Consider the following 22,354-nt stretch of genomic DNA (forward strand, 5'->3'; position numbering starts at 1 on the left):
GAGGGAGAGTGGATTTTCGTAAAATAAGACGGGATCTGCCAAGGTAGACTGGGAACAGGTACTAATGGGAAAATCTATAGAGGAGCAGTGGGGGGCATTCAAAAAGGAAATGGGAAGGGTGCAAGCCCAGCATGTTCCCTCTAGGGTGATAGGTAGGAATAACAAGCCCTGAGTATAAAAGCTGGAGTCTGATGATGCAGCTGTATAGAACGCTGGTTAGGCCACATTTGGAGTACTGCTTCCAGTTCTGGTCGCCGCACTACCAGAAGGACGTGGAGGCATTGGAGAGAGTGCAGAGAAGGTTTACCAGGATGTTGCCTGGTATGGAGGGTCTTAGCTATGAGGAGAGATTGGGTAGACTGGGGTTGTTCTCCTTGGAAAGACGGAGAATGAGGGGAGATCTAATAGAGGTATACAAGATTATGAAGGGTATAGATAGGGTGAACAGTGGGAAGCTTTTTCCCAGGTCGGAGGTGACGATCACGAGGGGTCACGGGCTCAAGCTGAGAGGGGCGAAGTATAACTCAGACATCAGAGGGACGTTTTTTACACAGAGGGTGGTGGGGGCCTGGAATGCGCTGCCAAGTAGGGTGGTGGAGGCAGGCACGCTGACATCGTTTAAGACTTACCTGGATAGTCACATGAGCAGCCGGGGAATGGAGGGATACAAACGATTGGTCTAGTTGGACCAAGGAGCGGCACAGGCTAGGAGGGCCGAAGGGCCTGTTTCCTGTGCTGTACTGTTCTTTGTTTTGTTCTTTGTAGAACCATAGATGACCAGAGATATTCAAGATACAATGAGAATGAAGAGAAAGGTTTTAAAAAGTACAAGAGGAGCAAATCAGTGGAGGCATTAGTGAGGTATAGAAAGTGCAGGGTGAAGCTTAAGAAAGCAATTAGGAATGCAAAGAAGGGATATAAGAAAGCTCTGGCTGGTAAAAGTAGGAAAAATCTCAAGATATTCTATAAGTATATCAATGGGAAGAGGATAACCAGGGAAAGAGTGGGACCCATTGGGCACCAATGATGACAATGTGGGAGGTAGTAATTTTGTGGATGACACAAAGATTGAACGGGTAGTTAACACTGAGGACGAGTGTCTTGGCCCACAAGAAGATATAGATGGAAAGATTAAATGGGCAGATAAGTGGCAGATAGAATTTAACCCTGAAAAGTGTGAGGTGATACATTTTGGAAAGAGTAATTTGACAAGAAAGCATTCAATGAATGACAGGATACCAGGAAGTTCGGTGGAACAAAGGGATCTTGGCATGTTTGTCCACAGATCTCTGGAAGGGGACAATCTGTGGGTGGAGCCAGAGGACATTGGTAGAAGGGCATGTTAGTAGGGTGGTGAAAAAGGCATATGGGACACTTGCCTTTATCAATTGAGGCATAGATTACAAAAGCAGGGAAGTCATGTTGGAGTTGTATAGAACTTTGGTGAGGCCTCAGCTAGAGTACTGTGTGCAGTTCTGGTTGCCACGTTATCGGAAGGATGTGACTGCACTGGAGGGGGTGCAGAGTAGACTCACCAGGATGCTGCCTGGGATGGAACATTTAAGTTAAGAGAGGTTGCATAGGCTTGGGTTGTTTTCATTGGAGCAGAGAAGACTGAGGGGCGACCTGATCGAGGTGTACAACATTATTTGAGAAGTGGACTCGGTGGATAAGGAACAGCTGTTCCCCTTAGTTGAAGGGTTCGTCATGAGGGGACATAGGTTCAAGGTGAGGGGCAGGAGGTTTAGGAGGGAATATGAGGAAAAACCTTTTTACCCAGAGGGTGGTTACGGTCTGGATTGCGCTGGCTGGGTGGTAGCGGCAGGTTGCCTCATATCCTTTAAAAAGTATCTGGATGAGCACTTGGCACATCATAACATTCAGGGCAATGGGCCAAGTGCTGGCAGATGGGATTAGGTGGGAGTTCAGGTGTTTCTAATGTGTCAGTGTGGACTCGATGGGCCAAAGGGCCTCTTCTACGCTGTACGATTCTATGAATCTAATGTTAAATTTTGTTTGACTGCATTCTTGCAAAATGCCTCAAGACATTTCACAAAATAAATGTGATCAGCTATATTGTTAAAAATACACCATAGCACCCAATGAAATGGGGCTTAATGGCCAGAATGATTAGACAAACTCACCATTTGGTGATAACGTCACTGCAGGCATGGAATGCATACTTGGCTCAGCAATGTACTTGAAGTCCACAGGAATGTCCCTATAAGATAGCAAGAGAGACTGATAAACAAATGGAAAAAAAGCCTTGCTTAAAACCCTGCTAAAGTTCAGACTATTCAATCAGTCTATCTGAGTTTCAGAGAATGTGCTGAGCAAAAAAACTCCAAAAGCACAAAGTGTATGCTCACACAAAAGCTAAACTGTCAAAGTGATGAATAAATGGGATAAAAGCTCTACGAGGAAGTCTCAACTACTTCTTTATTGTTAAACACATCAACAATTTTGCACTGTACAGAGAAATAAAGAGAACAAAGTGTACGTTGCTCATTGGAGCATCACATTAGAGTGGAAAACCAGTCCATGAAAGGAAAGAAAAAGAGATGATTGTTGAACAAGCAGATAATGCAAACAACTGATGAACCACTTAACATGGAACTACTGCAATTATTCGACGGTTGTAAGAGACACAGATGATGGACATTCTTAAGGGTTAGGCATTTATTTCTTTAGATAGAAAATGCTCACGAATCTGAACATAATGATTACAGCTGAGCTAAAATAATGAATGTCAAAAACCTCTCTCTGCAATTAAAGCATTCAATTGCTTGAGGGTGAAGAGAAAAGAATACAAAAGGAGTTAAAATTGACAATTTCCTTTAAAATACGCAGTAGTAAAATGTATACAATGAATAAAATGTATACAATTTTGGTGATATTACTGCATCTCCCCGAATTTCAAATACATGAACAAGACAAAATTCACAGCTATAGGCAAAAATTCTGTAAAATTGTGGCACTATAAAAATTTAGACAGTATTGGAATTAATTTCATCCTTCTATTCAATCTATTCACTGAATGTTGGAACCTGCTGGTTTGTACAAGTGCTGATGACCAAGGTTTAAGACAGCCATTATTTTAGAGGTGAACTCTCTCTTCCCACTTAGCATTTCAGGTATTTTGTTTTAACAATTTCTCAACTTATTCCATCAAAATCCTTCAAGATTTTGGACATGTCTATCAAAGCTCTCCTTAAGTGTCTCTGCTCGAAGGAGAACAGGAACTATAACCACATCAGGCTTAACATTTAAGATGCTGAAACAACAGCGTCAGAACCTATTATAATATGGTATTAAAGGCAATGTCAAAATGACAGTGATGTGCTAAACAATATAACCATGGAAACAGACATACATCTGTCTGATTGACAAGGACATGTGATAAGTCACAGTACATTAGAAGGGTGATGATTAGACCAAGGTACCAGCAAAAACAGGGCAGTCACATCAGGTTTTGATTGAGGAATACTTTCCCAAGGACATTCATTTAATGTTCTTTTCTGATTTCTGTAACCATTTTTTCCACTATTACTGTTGCTTCACAGCAGCTTGACTCCGTAGGAAAACTCTCATCTGAGGAACAAGGAGTACACCACTCCTAAATGCAGCCATTGTAATGGCCTCCCACAACAGTCTGAACTTTTGATTATCTGTGGGTTGGCCTACTCCCACTTGATATACTGTTGTCAAGAAAAACTTCAGTCCCCTCCAGAGGTCACATCTAAGTGAAACACTTCATACCTCGCTGACAACACAAGTTTAAATCAGTCAACGTTCTCCATAACAAAGATAATCTTCTTTACACATTTACCAGGATGTTCTCCAAAATGGTATTTTGATATATCTGGGAAACATGATTTGCCATTCTGGCTGGTTGTGACTTTGAGCTCCATGAGTATTGTCAAATAGTAAGCAATGTCCTCGAGACAAGGTAATTTATTACATGTCAGACATCTTCCAGGCAGCATTTACATGCATTTCATTTAGCAGGTAACATTAAGTGTTTCAGGTGACAGAACTGCTTTGCGGATACTAATATACAGAGAGGAAGGCACGCAAAAAATGGATTTGTGAAACAAAAAATGCCTGCCAACTAGTTAAAACAGATACATAATTTAAGGAGATGCATTTATAATTTTATTAGCTATGCCACAATGAATCATTTGTGCTGAAAAAGTTTTCTCTGCTTTTCTGTGAACCATCTGTCTCCTTCCACAACAGATACAGATCAACACTTAGTAATTGTGAGTAAATAAATAAATCCTAAAAAAGATCGACTATTCTCAGTGCAAGTGCTCCATTGTTAATTCTGTTTTTACACTTCATTAAACACAAATTACTTCTGAACGTGACAAATACTTTCCCGGTTTTGCTGTCATATCTAAAGCACCATGCACCAATCCTGGGACAAATTATTTTCTCATCATATGTTGGACAAACATTTATATAGTCAGAGCAATATTGCTTACTATTTTGGTTCTTTACCTTCTCTTACTATAATTACTGAAAGCAAAATGCATTTATTATTCCCCATCCCCCAAATCTCCATTAATAGAAACAAAATCTATTCTGAAGTTGGAACTCGTTTATACTGACGTGTCCAGGCACACATCCAACCTTTAATTAAGAACATAACCCAAACTACCAGAGTGGTCCTGACAGATTCTTTGCAGCTGTGGATACACACCATACATTCACTAGGTCAAATCTATACAACTGCAGTTGGGTTTGCAAAATGGCACAAACCAACTATTTAGCTGCCAGAAAGATCCAACTTAAATTTTTGAAGATCAAGACAACTCGAGTTTTAAATACATACAATGCAGGCTTTGAAAGGGACGTTCTATTCTTGGTGCACTTATTACAAATTCATGTGAACTACTTTCAGAGAAAGATGTCTTTCCTATATGTTGAAGTTGCCGCCGACACAATTCAAGGACAATGAAATGTCCTTCAATGTTAGAACAACTCTAACATCATGATGCTTTTCATTTAACTGTAATGGAGTCAACTATAGATTTTACATTATTGAAGAGGATTGGACCTACGATAAATAGGTGGCAACACCCGAGCACCATTCTATGGAAAAGGTTACAGTTCAAAAGTGCAAATGCTTTGCACTCCCTCTTTACAATATAGGAAATAATGTAGGTCAAGGTCAAAGGAACCGAGTCTTTGTTCATGGCAACATCAGAAATTAACCTCACATTCTGATAAAACCCTAGCAGTATGCCATTTCAGAGGTTTATAAACATCTAATCTCTACTGCAGCACATGTTTTAAATGCATGGTTTGATATCTGTTAGCTGCACTGGAAAAGAGACATTACAACTGTTACTATTTAACTATACATGTTAGCAATAAAAAACAAAGAAAATTACAACACAGGAACAGGCCCACCAGTCCTCCAAGCCTGCACCCACCATGCTGCCCCTGACTGAACGAAAACCCGCTACGCTTCCGGGGACCATATCCCTCTATTCCTATCCTATTCATGTATTTGTCAAGACGCCCCTTAAAAGTCACTATCGTATCTGCTTCCACTACCTCCCCCAGCAGTGAGTTCCATGCACCCACCACCCTCTGTGTAAAAAAACTTGCCTCGTACATCTCTTTTAAACCTTGCCCCTTGCACCTTAAACTTATGCCCCCCTAGTAATTGACTCTTCCACCCAAGGAAAAAGCTTCTGACTATCCACTATGTCCATGCCCCTCAGTCTTGTAGACTTCTATCAGGTCACCCCACAACCTCTGTCGTTCCAGTGAGAACAAACCCAAGTTTCTCCAACCTCTCCTCATAGCTAATGCCCTCCATACCAGGCAACATCCTGGTAAATCTTTTCTGTACCCTCTCCAAAGCCTCCACATCCTTCTGGTAGTGTGGCGACCAGAATTGAACACAATATTCCAAGTGTGGCCTAACTAAGGTTCTATAAAGCTGCAACATGACTTGCCAATTTTTAAACTCAATGCCCCAGCTGATGAAGGCAAGCATGCTGTATACCTTCTTGACTACCTTCACCACCTGTGTTGCCACTTTCAATGATCTGTGTACCTATACACCCAGATCCCTCTGCCTATCAATACTCTTCAGTGTTCTGCCATTTACTGTATATTTCCCAGCTGTATCCCAAAATGCATCACCTCACATTTGTCCCGATTAAACTCCATCTGTCATCTCTCCGTCCAAGTCTCCAACCGATCTATATCCTGCTGTATCCTTTGACGGTCCTCATCGCTATCCGCAAATCCATCAACCTTTGTGTCGTCCGCAAACTTACTAATCAAACCACTTACATTTTCCTCCAAATCATTTATATATGTTACAAGCAGCAAAGGTTTCAGCACTGATCCCTGAGGAATGCCATTTATCACAGAAACGCCTCCATTCAGAAACGCATCCTTCCACTGCTACCCTCTGTCTTCTATATATATTGTAGAATCCTCAAATAAATAATGGGCCGGATTTTACGACCCTATGCCAGGCATGTCAAATATGTTGGGTGGTTCGCCCACTGCCTTTCCATCCACACCCAACCGTCCCCAGGGGACAGGATTTATCTGCAACCTGCCGCGTGTTCCGTGGTGGTGGGTTCCCGCCAGTGTCAAAGGCTAGAAAGTTTCAGCCAGGGGAGGGGTAAGTTGCCCATTAGCTCATCTGCCCTTAGGCCTTTTGTGGGGCTTAAGTAGCTAATTAATTCCCAATTAAGGCCCTCAACCTACCTCACTGTCATAAAAAGGATAGGTAGTAGCAGGCGGGCAACAGCAAGAAGGTCTTTTTTAAAACAACTTTGGGAAAGGCAGGAAGGAAAATGGGGGCACATCATTCTGGGGACACCTGTGTGCATTAGGTGCAACCCATACCCCAAAGATGTTGCCCCCTCCCATCCCCCCCAGCCTCCAAACCCCACCCCATACCTCACCCTCTCACTGAGGGGCTGAAGTCCAAGCTGTCAGCTGCCTATCATCGCTGCAGGGCGGAAAGGCAGTCTTATTTAAAGTTTGGAAACAACTTTCCTTCTCCCCCCTCAAATGGCGAGTTGACAATACCAGGATAGCTGGAGGAAGGCATGGTATTCCCCTCGAGAGGGACATTCCCTTAAAATGAGAGCACTGGCAGAGGATTGGTCACTTCATTATTAAATCTGCATGAGGAGAATCTCAAAAGAACAAAATTTCATTTTCAGATTTTTAATCGGGCTCGCAGTGTACCACATTCACTGGTTCATTCCTCGGACCACTGTCTTAACCAATCATAGTCAAACTGCCTGCCTCATTTGAGTATTGCTGAAAAAAGGAGACATTTTGTTGAAGTTTTCTGTCTGCCACTCATCTGGACAATTCACAAGAATATCAGTGAATGGAAAACAAATTTATACCGTATGAAAACAGTGTTGATTGGTTGGCAAGTGGACTCCAATTGGTACGGGCATTTCCATGGAGAATGCACGAATTAGTTGATGGTGACTGACAGTTAACTGCCAAGCGCTGGTTTAAATTTAAACCAGATGGTTTAACTGTAATTGCTTAACGCATTGTCCTGAGTAATGGCTGTTACCTATTTTGTTTAGCGGAAACAGACGGTGCATACATGTTCTTTCTGTCTGCACAGAACAGGGCCCTGTATATTAATATATGTAGCTTCCAGTACACGCAAATGCACTAAACTGCGAGCCTGATTGAGAAGATTGCCAGCATAATTCTTAACACACGGAAGAATCACATTTAATGTTGGCCACTGTGTTTTGAGTTTTGCAAGCATGGGCTGGTTGGGTACTGTACATACCTTGTCCATTCCGGAAGGGACATGCCGTCTGATACAAATCTGCGATATCGAGCACTAAATGATCTTGTCAAGGTAGCTATTATCTCGCAGGATGCCTTTGATGTGCATCATGCTTGCATGGTGAGCCAATGGCTCAGGCTTTATTTATGAGGTTGCTGATGAATCCCAATGCACATATTAAACCCTGCGGCATATTTCTCAACTAGTACATCAAGGAAAGGGAGTTAATTTGACTGCTGAAAGGAGAATTTGAGAACAGGATGGAATCCATTAAGACATGCAAGGAAATTATAACACTCAGCTGTGGATTTAAATATAGCAAACTTATCAACCAGATATCAGAAATATGCAAGGAGTAGAAACTTAGGTGTCATTCCATTGAAGACATCTTTCACACTGTTATACTGGGCAAACTCATGAACTGGCCTGAGGCCCATGAAAAGCGTCCTGTCTCCCTCAGCTTACCCTGAAGGGCAAGGTATCTCAAAGACCTGAGCAACAGGGAAAGCTACTTGTTTCATGCTGCCACTATGCAGTTGCAACACAAGTGGCATTTGCTACTAACAGGATGCTACCATCAAGCCAGGAAGATATTCTGCCTATCACACAAGTAAGTAATATGGTATATGAATTTCAGTGCCAGTGTGATGCCAGGTATGTAGACCATCCTGAATATTGGTGGATCACATCAAACAGCCTATCCCTTCTGCTGTTCACAGTGGGCAAGATACAGACCGTACCCAACCAGCCTGTGATTGCAAAACTCAAAACAGAGTGTCCAATATTAGATATGTTTCCATGATTGGGACAATATATGCTACAATAATCCTCAGAGTGCTAAGAACTACTCTAACAACAAATTTAAGATTGTCAATCGGGCTCGCAGTGTGCCATATTTGTGTGTACAAGAACCTACATTCATTAACACACAGGGCACTGTTCTTTACAGACAGACATACAGGTACACACATTGCACCTGTTTCAGCTAAATAAAATAAGTGACAGCCATTCACTGGTTCATTCCTCGGGCCAATGTCTTAACCAATCACAGTCAAACTGCCTGGTTTAAATTTCAAACAATGCTTGGCAGTTAGCTGTCAGTCACCATCAACTAATTGGTGCATTCTCTATGACAACACCTCTACCAATCAGTACTCTCTTCTCGTACAGCATAAATTGTTGTTTTCCCTCATATTAGTATTCTTGCAAGTTGTCCTGATGAGTGCAAGATATTTGGTAGTAAATGAAATGCATATTTTTATTCAATATATTTTTTAGAAAAAAAAGTTTATTTATTAGTCATAAGTAAGCCTTACATTAACACTGCAGTGAAGTTATTGTGGAATTCCCCTAGTCGCCACAGTCCGGCGCCTGTTCGGCGCATTTTTCTGAATGTGGGAAGAAACTGGAGCACCTGGAGGAAACCCACACAGACACGGGAAAAACGTGCACAGTGGCCCAAGCTGGGAATTGAACGCGGGTCCCTGGCGCTGTGAGGCAGCAGCACTAACCACTGTGCCACCATGCCACCCACCAAAAATGTACGGAATACAAATGTTCACATCAAACCTGTCCCTTACTTCAGCCATTTACAGGTTGACACCTCATGCACTTTTGACAAATAAAAATGTGATGCAGGAAATAGTTTGCAGACAGTTGGCAAGAGAAGTTAGCAGTTATGGTTATTCTGACACTGACTGGCTTCCGGAGTTCCTCCATTTTTAATCTATTTTTCAGATTTCCAGCAGTTGCAGGTTTTTCTTTTATTACCACTTTCTACAAATTAGTTAATCTCTTGTAAATGCAGGCTGATAAAACTGTGGATCTTGTCCTCGATTCTGAATGTGGATGGAGCACTCCAAGATATAAATTTAACTTTACAATCAACATTATTCAATGCTGGCCAGCTGCACTACATTCCTCAGGACCCTGTAGGATTAGAATCATAGTGTTACACTGAACATCTTTCCCATTTGTATAAAGAAAACATTCCTGCTGATTTGCACCATTTACATTGTGAGGCTGATTCAGCAACAGGAGAACTGCACACATGCAACTTTGCACAGTTCTTCAGAAGCATTTTTTGACCACTAAGCATTACTGTGATATAAACTGGTTAAAATGCTCGGTCTAACATGAAGGCTCCAATCTTGTTGGGGCCTTGGGAAAGTTGTACAGCTGCTCAGGTTTGTGTCACGTTGATTATAAGGGTAAAATTATATCCAAGAGTTTCTCATTCATATTCACCATTGGTAATAATTTACCCCAGTTCTGACCCGTTTGAACATAGAACATAGAAAAAATACAGCACAAACAGGCCCTTTGGTCCACAAGTTGCGCCGGTCATGTCCCTACCTACCTAGGCTTATATATAGGCTTACCTATAACCCTCAATCCTATTAAATCCCATGTACTCATCCAGAAGTCTCTTAAAAGATCCTATCGAGTTTGCCTCCACCACCACTGACGGCAGCCGATTCCACTCACCCCCCACCCTCCGAGTGAAAAACATACCCCTGACATCTCCTCCGTACCTACTCCCCAGCATCTTAAACCTGTGTCCTCTCGTAGCAGCCATTTCAGCCCTGGGAAAAAGCCTCCGAGAATCCACCCGATCCATACCTCTCAACATCTGGTACACCTCTATTGGGTCACCTCTCATCCTTCGTCTCTCCAAGGAGAAAAGACCGAGCTCCCTCAACCTATCCTCATAAGGCATGCCAACCAATCCAGGCAACATCCTTGTAAATCTTCTCTGCACCCTTTCAATCATTTCCACATCCTTCCTGTAATGAGGCAACCAGAACTGAGCACAGTAGTCCAAGTGGGGTCTGACGAGGATCTTATAAAGCTGCATCATTATCTCCCGACTCCTAAACTCAATCCCTCGATTGATGAAGGCCAGCACATCATACGTCTTCTTAACCACCTCCTCTACCTGCGAGGCCGATTTAAGAGTCCTATGGCCCCAGACCCCAAGGTCCTTCTGATCCTCTACACTGCTAAGAGTCTTACCCTTGATATTAGACCATAAGACCATAAGACATAGGAGCGGAAGTAAGGCCATTCGGCCCATCGAGTCCACTCCACCATTCAATCATGGTTGATTTCAACTCCATTTATTATACTCCTTCATCCCATTTGATCTGCCAAAATGGACCACTACACATTTATCTGGATTGAAGTCCATCTGCCACTTCTCCGCCCAGTCTTGCATCCTATCCATATCACGCTGCAGTTTCTGACATCCCTCCAACATATCCACAACACCACCAACCTTCGTGTCGTCGGCAAACTTACCAACCCATCCCTCCACTTCCTCATCCAGGTCATTTATGAAAATGACAAACAGCAAGGGTCCCAGAACAGATCCCTGGGGCACTCCACTGGTGACCAACCTCCATTCAGAAAAAGACCCATCTACAACCACTCTCTGCCTTCTGCAGGCAAGCCAGTTCTGAATCCACAAGGCAACAGCCCCTTGGATCCCATGCCCTCTCACTTTCTCATTTGTTGTTCACTTTATTCAGGAGATTAACTCATTTGACATTCTGGTTGTGAGCTTTCCTGTATCAAAGGAAGGTTCATGTAGGACAGCAGTGGCGAAAACGTGTAGCTTCCCTATGGGTGGGATTTTCCACATATCCTGCTGTGTGTTTTGCGATGGCGAAGGTGGCCTGACATTGGCTGGCAGTGGGATCTTCTGGTCCTGCCGTTGTCAAGGAATTTCCAGTTGAATGCACCGATCACCGCTGTGAAACATATGGCAGGGGTGCGCTGTTGGGTGAACATAAGAACTAGGAGCAGGAGTGGGCCATCTGGCCCCTCGAGCCTGCTCCACCATTCAATAAGATCATGGCTGATCTTTTCCTGGACTCAGCTCTACTTACCCGCCCGCTCACCATAACCCTTAATTCCTTTATGGTTCAAAAATTTATCTATCCCTGCCTTAAAAACATTTAATGAGGTAGCCTCAACTGCTTCACTGGGCAGAGAATTCCACAGATTCCCCCTTGGATGACCCCGCATTTACCAATATTGTACTCCATCTGCCAGACCCTTGCCCACTCAAACCATCTATATCCCCCTGCACATTTTGCTCTACCACTGATCCTGTCATCTGCAAACTCTGACATACTACACCTGGTCCCCAACTCCAAATCATCTATGTAAATTATAAACAATTGCAGTCCCAACACTGATCCCTAACCAACACTAGTCACTGATTGCCAACCAGATAAAAAAAAGATCCCGCCGGCGCAAACGGCTGGAAAGTTCCGGCCTATATACATGGAATAAAATTCCAATCAGAAAGAAGGTGGTAGATCAGATGCATACAACAGAGGTGACATTTTGCTGTTGGACAAATTCACCTTTCTTGAATGGGTCACTTGTTCTACATGGTACACTCATTGATAACTCTGCAAAGCAATTGAAATGGAAATGGTAACATTTTACTCTTAAACCACCAATCTTTTTTGTAAATAGATACTTTCTATCTAAATTTTGAATACAGCACAATGTTTCAGAAAGCAGTGTATCCTTTTCACTTTTCAGGAAATGGTTCTTTAGTCTAAGACCATGCTTTGGGGGATGCCAATTTTAAGCAGAGGTTCTCTCATTTGGTGATCAGTTCAAGCTACATAATTATTTATTTATACATTACCCATTCATGACATGCAGCATTACAATTTAAAGACTTGGATTATGTTCAGACTCAGCCAGTGGAAAGAAGTTCAACTCTGATCACCATTGGAAATGTTAAGTCACCGAGTCATCCTTGCTGCTCTTTGAACATTCCTGAGTATATTCATGTTGTTTTTATGATAGGGTGCTAAAAATGGATAGTATTGTATTGGCTTTACCAGTCATACAGATTTATTGGAATCCAATAGAACTTACCAAAGTTCACTTGTTGCCCCATAATTACCTCACTACAACCACATGAAATTCATAACATATAATCTGGATAATTTATCAATCATTAAATTACATTTAACATATCTTCCTGCAGATATTGTGATTTCAAAGGAAATATATTTGTCACACTTGGTGAGGCCTGCAAAACCTCAATGCAATTACACTTCTAAAAGGCTTTATTGCTCTTCCTAGATATTCAGGATGAATGATGTGGGTGACCTGGCTAATCGTCTCAGTGTGAACATGGAGGCTGGGTACGGTTTGCATACTAGGGGCAGATTTTTGTTCCCTGCTCCCGACCCTGCTGTTGGGATGATGTGTGCGCCAGATACTCCACAAATGCCAGCAGGAAGACCTTGGGAGAGATTTTGGAGGAGATGGCCAATCAAGTAGTTGTCTCTAAGAGCTTCGATAAATTAATGACAACAAGTGGGCTCCCAAATCTGGAGCATCAATAGCAGGCCACCCAGCACCGAAAGGTCAGCAGCCCCAGGAGAGGGCCACAAATGGGGTCCAAGAAGGACCATCGGACAGAAAGGGAAAAGACCCCCCCATAGAAAGGGGCACTGTTGCAGCTATTGACAGTTATTCAAATGGTGTCTTTTCCATTGAATGAAAGTTCTGGCTGCAGTGGCTACCCTGCTTGCTGCTGGCAACCGGTCACTATGTCATGGATAATTTCCTGGTTCAACTGGTACCTTGTACTCATGCTGGAAAATCCAGAGTGTCAGGAGGGTGACTTTAATTCAGCCCTCAGAGGGTCTAATTGGTTATCTGCCATGGATGACAGGATTAACAGACCCACTGCCAGCTGCCTCCTGCAGAATCCTGTGGAGAAGGTGGTAATGTGTCCTGATCCAAAGGGATTTCCTTCTTGTTTTCAGCCCCTGGTAAAATACCGACCTCCACAAGCCCTTGAAAATTCTGCCTCGGATTTCTTAGAACAGGGAATCTTAGCTGTATGTGCCACTTGACTTGCAATGACCTTGGAGAGCGCATGACAAGGAATGGCTGGAAGCCTCACGGATCCACTTTTGTCAAGGGCGCTTGGGAGAACTGCTGGCTCACGTAATTATTGCACAAGTTTGTTGGCTGCTCAAAAGTAATCTAGTGGCCCTTTTTATTCAGGTTAGCAAACTCTGACAGATACCATCTGGAATTGTACAGTGGGTTTACTGATATAAGGGTGGGTGGGGGAAGGGAAAACATTGAATTCTAAACTTTTTGACTTTCAAGGAAGTCAGACAGCAAAACTTTGCACATTTCCAGATTGTACCTAATCACACTGTTACGAAAATAAGATGCTGCATTTTCTAATGGAAAAAGCAGTACGTACAGAGTAACACTGTCATCATTAAAATGTTACCTGTGTGCCCTTTCACTGTAGAAAATGTTGCTAAGCTGCAGAAGCCTGGCAATTATCCTGACAGATCCATCAATTTGTGGGGTTGAGGGAGAAGCTTGTGTGTCATTATGATGCCATGAAGGCATTCCTTTCAGACATATGGTAACAATCACCTTCAAATCAGTTAAAAAAAAGAACAGCACTCTTCTAAATAAGTACGGCTTCTCAGCTGCCCATTTGCCAATAACTGTACAAGCTTGGCCCAGTGCTAAAACAGTGGCATCCAAAAATAAGACAGGGATGCCTTAAAAATAAACAATTGCATTGCAAGATTTTCGTACATGGCAGTTCCCAGTTTGGCTTCCGTATATTCCACAGGAAATGTTCAACCTGAATCCAATGGAATGGGGAGGTCATATTTTGTGTGACGGGTGCAGTTTGAGTGCAACACACACATAAAGAAAACTGTGAAAGTTTATCAGAGGGCTCCTAATTATTTCCAGTTTATTTTTGGCCTAGATTGAGAAAATAAAAAATTGTTTTATAATAAATGTTCATTTCTAAGTATATTTTTGTGCCTACACAAAAATATACTTATAAATGATCATTTATTATAAAATAAATAATTTGTGCCTACACAAAAATGTATAAATGATAAATAGTAAAACTCACATACAAAGGTAACTAGTGAATTTAATTTCAGCCTGAACATGATTTTCTTTCTCTCCCCCAACAGTTAAAACTATAATCATAAAATAATGCATGATCATGATTTATTTATTTGAGGTTGGAGTACGGCAATCTTTAAGGTTTACAACGCCATACACATTCACATGGTCCATTTTCCAGCTTTGGGTTAAGCACTAAGCCTGTCATAAATCCGATATAAATTTAATGGAGGTATTTGACTGCAGACAGATTAACAAGATGAAGAGAACAAGTTCCACCACACCATCATTTCATTTTTATTTTTAAAAACCTTGATATTACTTTTACACTTAACTACCGTGTTTCTCGCGATTCAATTCATAGTAAATAAAATGTGAACAAACATACCCTCACCCAAAAATCATTGTTTTTTTTAAGATGTAGAATGATTCTCATTGTAAAATTATTAGCTAGGGTGGAAAATCAAACAGTGCAGAGGACAGCAACAGAGGGCAGCTGCACTTATACAGGAAAGGCATCCACCTGAGCCACATGGCTTTTATGTCATTTATACTACACGCCAATTAATATCCTGTGGTGATGTGCATGGGGAGTCAAGAACAAATGTAATCTTACAGTGAATGGGATAAGAGCAACAGTGATAATTGGACCAGGGCACACAGATATTTCAGTTAGATATGTTGTCCATATTTTAATATAATTCTTCAACACCACCATTAGCAAGTTCCATTTCAAGTCACGCACCATCCTGAATTGGAGATAATTCAGTGTTCTTTTACTGTCGCTGGGCCAAAGTCCTGGAACTCCCTTCCTAACAGTGCTGTGGTTATACTCAGCAGCTGATCATCACTTTCAGATGGGCAATTGAGGATGGGCAATACATGTTGACCTTGGCAACAAAGTTTACAAAGTAAGAAGTTTAACAACACCAGGTTAAAGTCCAACAGGTTTATTTGGTAGCAAAAGCCACACTTTTGCTACCAAATAAACCTGTTGGACTTTAACCTGGTGTTGTTAAACTTCTTACTGTGTTTACCCCAGTCCAACGCCGGCATCTCCACATCAACAAAGCTTACAACCCAACAACAATTTTTTTAAAATTATGTATAATTGAAAGGTCTACAATAACTTTGGAAGTAATAGTTGTAGAGTTAACTGGTGCAGAGTTTTTCGACGGTGCAGTCTAAGGACCTGGGATACAAAAATCTGAGGAATTGGTGTGGCAAATTTACATAGCAGTTTACATTATAAAAGGTGGACACAGAAATTTATAATGTGAAAAGTCAAGGAAACAACATGCTGTCAGCAGGTGTGCCACAGATTCATTTTTATATGTATTACTACTATATGTTAGAGCTGGTATCAGCAAAGATAGAGCCGGAATGTCTCAATGGATTGAATGGAAAGTGCTCATCCTACTTTAGGGAATAATTTACTACAGCAATGTCACGTCACATATGCAGGTGGATCCTGTGAACTAGGTCCGAGCAAGATAAGCATTTTATTGTGGATCAACAGGTTAGTGATTGACACAGAAAACAGGTCACCATTTAAGATTAGAATGGATAAGTAGATCAAGAAAAAGGGGATAAAGGATTATCGGAACAGTGTGGGCACATGTGACACAGATTGTTAATTGCTTAAGAAGTAGGAGTCAGCCCAGAGATCAAGGAAATTTACTCCAAATGGCAGGATTTGACAAGTAGAGATCCCCAGGAATCCGCGTACAGTTTTGCAACGTAAAATATATCATCAACAACTTGTATGAAGGAATAGAGTGGTCATTCCAGGTTTACAAATGACAATCATTTAGGAGGCACAATAACAACTTGTATTTATATTGCACCTTTGGCATAATAAAACATCCCAAGGCACCTCACAGGAATAGTATAAACCAACATTTGACACCATGCCACATAAAAAGTATCAGGGCAGATAGAAAAATGCTTGATGAAAGGGGCAGGTTTTAAGGAACATCTAAAAAGGAAGACAGAGAAAGAGACTTAGAAAGGGAAATGCAGAGTTTAGGGTCCAGACAGCTGAAGGCAGGGCCACCAACGCCTCTACTTTCTCAGAAGACTAAGGAAATTTGGCATGTCAGCTACGACTCTCACCAACATTTACAGATGCACCATAGAAAACATTCTTTTTGGTTGTATCACAGCTTGGTATGGCTCCTGCTCTGCCCAAGACTGCAAGAAACTACAAAAGATCATGAATGTAGCCCAATCCATCACGCAAACCAATCTCCCATCCATTGACTCTGTCTACACTTCCTGCTGCCTCGGCAAAGCAGCCAGCATAATTAAGGATCCCATACACCCTGGGCACTCTCTCTTCCACCTTCTTCCATTGGGAAAAAGATACAAAAGTCTGAGGTCACGTACCAACCGACTCAACTGAAGAACAGCTTCTTCCCTGCTGCTGTCAGACTTTTGAATGGACTTACCTTGCATTACGTTGATCGTTCTCTACACCCTAGCTATGACTGTAACACTACATTCCGCACTCTCTCCTTTCCTTCTCTATGAACGGTATGCTTTGTCTGTATAACGCGCAAGAAACAATACTTTTCACTGTATACTAATAAGTGTGACAATAATAAATTAAATCAAATCAAACCCAAGGTGAAGTGGTTAAAATAGATCGAAAGAACAAAAAAGATGCAATTATATTGGTGTAAATTATAAGTCACCAATTAGTGGGAAGGATGTAGAGCAGTGGTTTCCAAACTCTTTTCACTGGGCCGCACTTTCAGAATAAAAATTTGCTCGCGCCACACCAAATTTTTTATTGATAAGAAATACATTCAAAAACAAAAAAAACCAACTCCTAGCAGTGCTTGATTCATAACATAGAACACAACTACTTTATAATATGATCATGGACATCCAGAAAGTATAAAACAATGCAGCTACATAAAAACATGATTCATTCCCAAAATATACTTATAGACGAGCCTCTTACATATGTACCCTTAAGTATGTATACAAACTCAATGAGAGGTGTGAGCTTGTTTTTGTCGGGTAGTCTCATTTATATTAGGTCTAATTTGAGACAAACAAACTCTCATCTCCTCATCAACATAAAGAAGCCTTTCTCTTTTCTGGTCTTTGATATTTGTCAGAGCTGAAAATCCCTGTTCACAACAATGTGTCGTGGAGAACTGTAGAAGAATAGCTAATGCTCTTGAAGAGATACGTGGATACTGTTTCTGGTTGTATATCCAAAAAGAGTCCAGTGGCATACTCCGTGTTTCATTTTCAAGGTGCGATCACTCGAAATGCAGGCCATTTCCTCCTCCTCATCCAATGTCAGACCTGAATAGCTGGAATTCGCAAAGGAGTCTCTAACCCAGTCGAATGTTTCTGTAGACAACGATGGGAAGTAATGATCAATCTTTTCTACCAGTGTTGCAAGATGTTCCTGTATGAGGCCGTACAATTCATTGCTCGTTTTAAAACTTTTTACCAGTGGGAACATTGAGGTTATGTTGCATCGCTCTTCCGAGCCAGAGCTGAAGCTTTTTTTTGAATGCAGTTATTTTGTCTGTAGTTGTGAGGATATCGCCATCGTGGCCTTGCATACTGGCATTGAGCACATTCAACCGGGAAAAGATATCGGCCAAATATGCCAGCTTTGCACACCAGTCATTGTCATCCAGTTGGTGGTACAATGGGTTCCCTTCTTGTTCCAAAAATTCTCTTAATTCGTTCTTCAGTTCCAATACCCGATTTAAAACTTTTCCGCGGGACATCCAGCGAACCTCTGAGTGCAGAATTAGGCATTGATGTTTTGATTCCATGTCTTTGCAGAGTTAGCAACTAGCCACGCCTTTAGTGGTTTTGCTTTGATGAAGTTCATAATGCGCACACAGTCTGATCTCGAACCAACTTCAAATCAGCACAAGGGTCTTGGTGATTAATGCCTCTCTGTGTGAAAAACAGTGAGTTGATATTACATCTGGATTTTCCTGTTTGATGAGTGCCGCCAAGCCTCTCACATTCCCCATCATTCGTGGCGCTCCATCCATACAAATTCCAATACACGAATCCCATGAAATCTCAACTTTTTCCCAAATACTCAAACAAGGTTTGGAAAATGTCTTGTCCTCTGGTATGTTTTTCAAGTTCCTTGCAAAATAGAAACTCTGTGATTATTTCGTCATTGTGAATGAATCTGATATAGGCAAGCAACTGTGCTTTTCCACTAACGTCGGTCGATTCATCAACTTGAATGGCAAATTTAGAATTCTTCATATTTTCGGAAACACGCTTCTCAATATTAGCTGACATATCAACTATTCTCCTGCGAATTGTATCATCAGACAAAGGAATTTCCATAACTTCTCGCTCAGCATCATCACCAAACAAAGTTTTCACAATCAAGTTGCAGGCAGGCTGAATCCATTTTTCAGCTATTGTATGTGGTTTTGTCTGTTGAGCAATCAATTCAGCCACTTGGTAAGATACAATCTGCATCTTATCTGAGATTGTCATTCATTTTTTGAAATATGATCGTTGGCATTTCTGCTGTTCCAAAAGCCTTTCAAAATATTGAACATCCTTGTTTGCCAGATTTCCATGTTTTGACAACAGATGTCTTTTCATCTTGCTTGGGACCATATTGGAATTGGAAAGCTTCTCACCACAGATCAAACACATAGGCCGAGGTACGTTTTCATCTCCAGTCCATGTGAAACCGAGACTCAGATAGCTATCCATATATTGTCGACAAACTTTCATTTTTGGAGGTTTGCTTGGGCCTGCTACTGGTGTAGAATTAAACGACCCTTCTTCAGCACTCTGTTCGAATGGCGATTCTGGATCACAACGTGGACTCGGATCGTCCTCAGCATCACTTGATGCTCTTGCTCTCACTTTGGAAAAATATCTATCCATGTTTAAATGTTTCTTTGATTGTCCTTGTATCTTCCCGCCACACCTGCCATCCTCTCTCGCTGCACCAGTGTGGCATGCAGAAATTACAGAAAACATATCAGGTGGGATTTTCCAGTCTCACTCGCCCCAAAACCGGAAAATCCCACCCGAGGTCAACGGACCTTTCCATGGTCCGCCCCTCACCTGCTCTGATTCCTGTGGTGGGCAGGGCAGTAAAATTCTGGCCACAGAGTACTTCTAATGGCTTGACTTGAATTTTCCAAATATAGACTGGGATACTAGGAGTGTAAAGGGCAGAGAGGGCCAAGAGTTCCTAGAGTGTTTTCAGGAACATTTTCTACAGCAGTATGTTTGCAGTCCAATGAGAAAGGTGGCACAATGAGGCCTGGTTCTTGGGAATGAGATGGGCCAAGTGGATCAAGCATCAGTAGGGGAACATTTAGGGAACAGTGATCATTGTATCATAAGATCTGACTATGGAACAGGACACAGAACAATTCAGAGTAAGAACGATTAACTGGGGAAAAGGCCCTTTCTACTTAATGGATAAGACATCAGGATAAGGCACCAAGTGGACAGGGCATCAGAACCAAATGAGATGCAACTAAAGTTACTGAGGGAAGTGAGAGCGGAAATTGTGGAGGCACTGTCCATAATTATTCAGTCTTCCTTAGACTCGGGACCTGGAGAATTGCAAATGTTACACCCTTGTTCAAAAAATAAGCCCAGCAATTACAGGCCCGTCAGTTTAACTTCTATGATGGGGAAACTCAAAATAATTCAGGACAAAATAGTCACATTGGCAAATTCCTGTTAATTAAGGACTGCCAGCATGGATTTCTGATGGGAAAATTGTGTTTTGTTTGCTGGAGATTTTGAAGAGGTAACAAAGAGGGTTGACATGGGAGTGTTGTTGATGTGGTTCACATGGACTTCCAAAAGACATTCGATACAATGCTGCACAACAGAATCAAGAAAAAGGGGATAAAGGATTATCGGAACAGTGTGGGCACATGTGACACAGATTGTTAATTGCTTAAGAAGTAGGAGTCAGCCCAGAGATCAAGGAAATTTACTCCAAATAGCAGGATTTGACAAGTAGTGATCCCCAGGGATCCGTGTACAGTTTTGCAACATAAAATATATCATCAACAACTTGTATGAGGGAATAGAGTGGTTATTCCAGGTTTACAAATGACACTCATTTAGGAGGCACAATAACAACTTGTATTTATATTGCACTTTTGGCATAATAAAACATGGTAAGAAGTCTCACAACACCAGGTTAAAGTCCAACAGGTTTATTTGGTAGCAAATACCATAAGCTTTCGGAGCACTGCTCCTTCGTCAGACGGAGTGGATATCTGTTCTCCAACAGTGCACAGACACAGAAAACAAGTTACAGAATTCTGTAGTATTCTGAATACTATACCTAGGTCTTGGTGTACAGGACACAATTTCAAAATTTTCAGATGACACAAAACTAAGAAGCATTGTGAACTGTGAGGAGTATAGTGTAGAACTTAAGGACATAAACAATTTGATGGAATGGGTGGACGGGTCTCACTTGAAGTTCCACACAGAGAAATGTGAAGTGATTCATTTTGGTAGGAAGAACATGGAAAAACAATATCAAATAAAGGGTACAATTCTAAACGGGGTGCATATGTTCATAATTCATTGAAGATGGCAAGATAGGTTGAGAGAGTGGTTCATAAAGCATACAGTATCCTGGGTTTTATTAATAGGGGCATTGAGTACAAGAGTAACTTGTACAAGACATTTATTTAGCCTCAGTTGGAATACTGCACTCAGTTCTGGGTTCTTTAGAAAGGATAAGAAGGCATCATTGGTGAAAGTGCAAAACAGATCCATAAGAATTGTTCCAGGGATGGGGAATTGCAGTTATGGTGACAGATTGGAGCAGTTAGGACTGTTTTCCTTGGAGAAAAGGCCGAGGAGAAATTTGATAGAGGCATTCAAAATCATGCAGGATCGGGACAGAATGGATAGGGAAAAACTGTTCCAATTTGTAAAAGGATCGAGAACGAAGGGGCACAGATTTAAACTAATTGGCAAAAGAAGCAAAAGTGATGAGAAAGAACTTTTTCATGCAGCATGTAGTTAGGGTCTGGAGTGATTCTGTGTTAGTGGCGTTCAAGAGGCCAGAACTGGAAGAGCACAGATATCTTGGAGCATATCTTGGAGTTTAAAAATTGGCAAGTCATGTTGCAGCTTTATAGAACCTTAGTTAGGCCGCACTTGGAATATAGTGTTCAATTCCGGTCGCCACACTTCCAGAAGGATGTGGAGGCTTTGGAGAGGGTACAGAAAAGATTTACCAGGATGTTACCTGGTATGGAGGGCATTAGCTATGAGGAGAGGTTGGAGAAACTTGGTTTGTTCTCACTGGAACGACGGAGGTTGAGGGGTGACCTGATAGAAGTCTACAAGATTATGAGGGGCATGGACAGAGTGGATAGTCAGAAGCTTTTTCTCAGGGTGGAAGAGTCAATTACTAGGGGGCACAGGTTTAAGGTGCGAGGGGCAAGGTTTAAAGCAGATGTACGAGGCAGATATTTTACACAGAGAGTAGTGGGTGCCTGGAACTCGTTGCCGGGGAAGGTAGTGGAAGCGGATACGGTAGTGACTTTTAAGAGGTGTCTTGACAAATACATGAATAAGATGGGAATAGAGGGATTTGGTCCCCGGAAG

The 22,354-nt window shown here is 41.7% G+C and overlaps 1 protein-coding gene across 1 annotated transcript in view; it reads right to left on the bottom strand.

Annotated features, from left to right (window-relative positions):
- The window catches only part of cdc40 (cell division cycle 40 homolog (S. cerevisiae)), a 133,663-nt gene that overhangs the window by 14,403 nt on the left and 96,906 nt on the right, over positions 1–22,354 (bottom strand). The window contains exon 13 of the mRNA XM_078212365.1: positions 2,145–2,221. Coding sequence (XP_078068491.1) covers positions 2,145–2,221 — 77 coding nt within the window. The remainder of the gene's footprint in view (positions 1–2,144; positions 2,222–22,354) is intronic.

Source organism: Mustelus asterias, chromosome 5 (genome assembly GCF_964213995.1).
Source record: "Mustelus asterias chromosome 5, sMusAst1.hap1.1, whole genome shotgun sequence".
Taxonomy (NCBI): domain Eukaryota; kingdom Metazoa; phylum Chordata; class Chondrichthyes; order Carcharhiniformes; family Triakidae; genus Mustelus; species Mustelus asterias.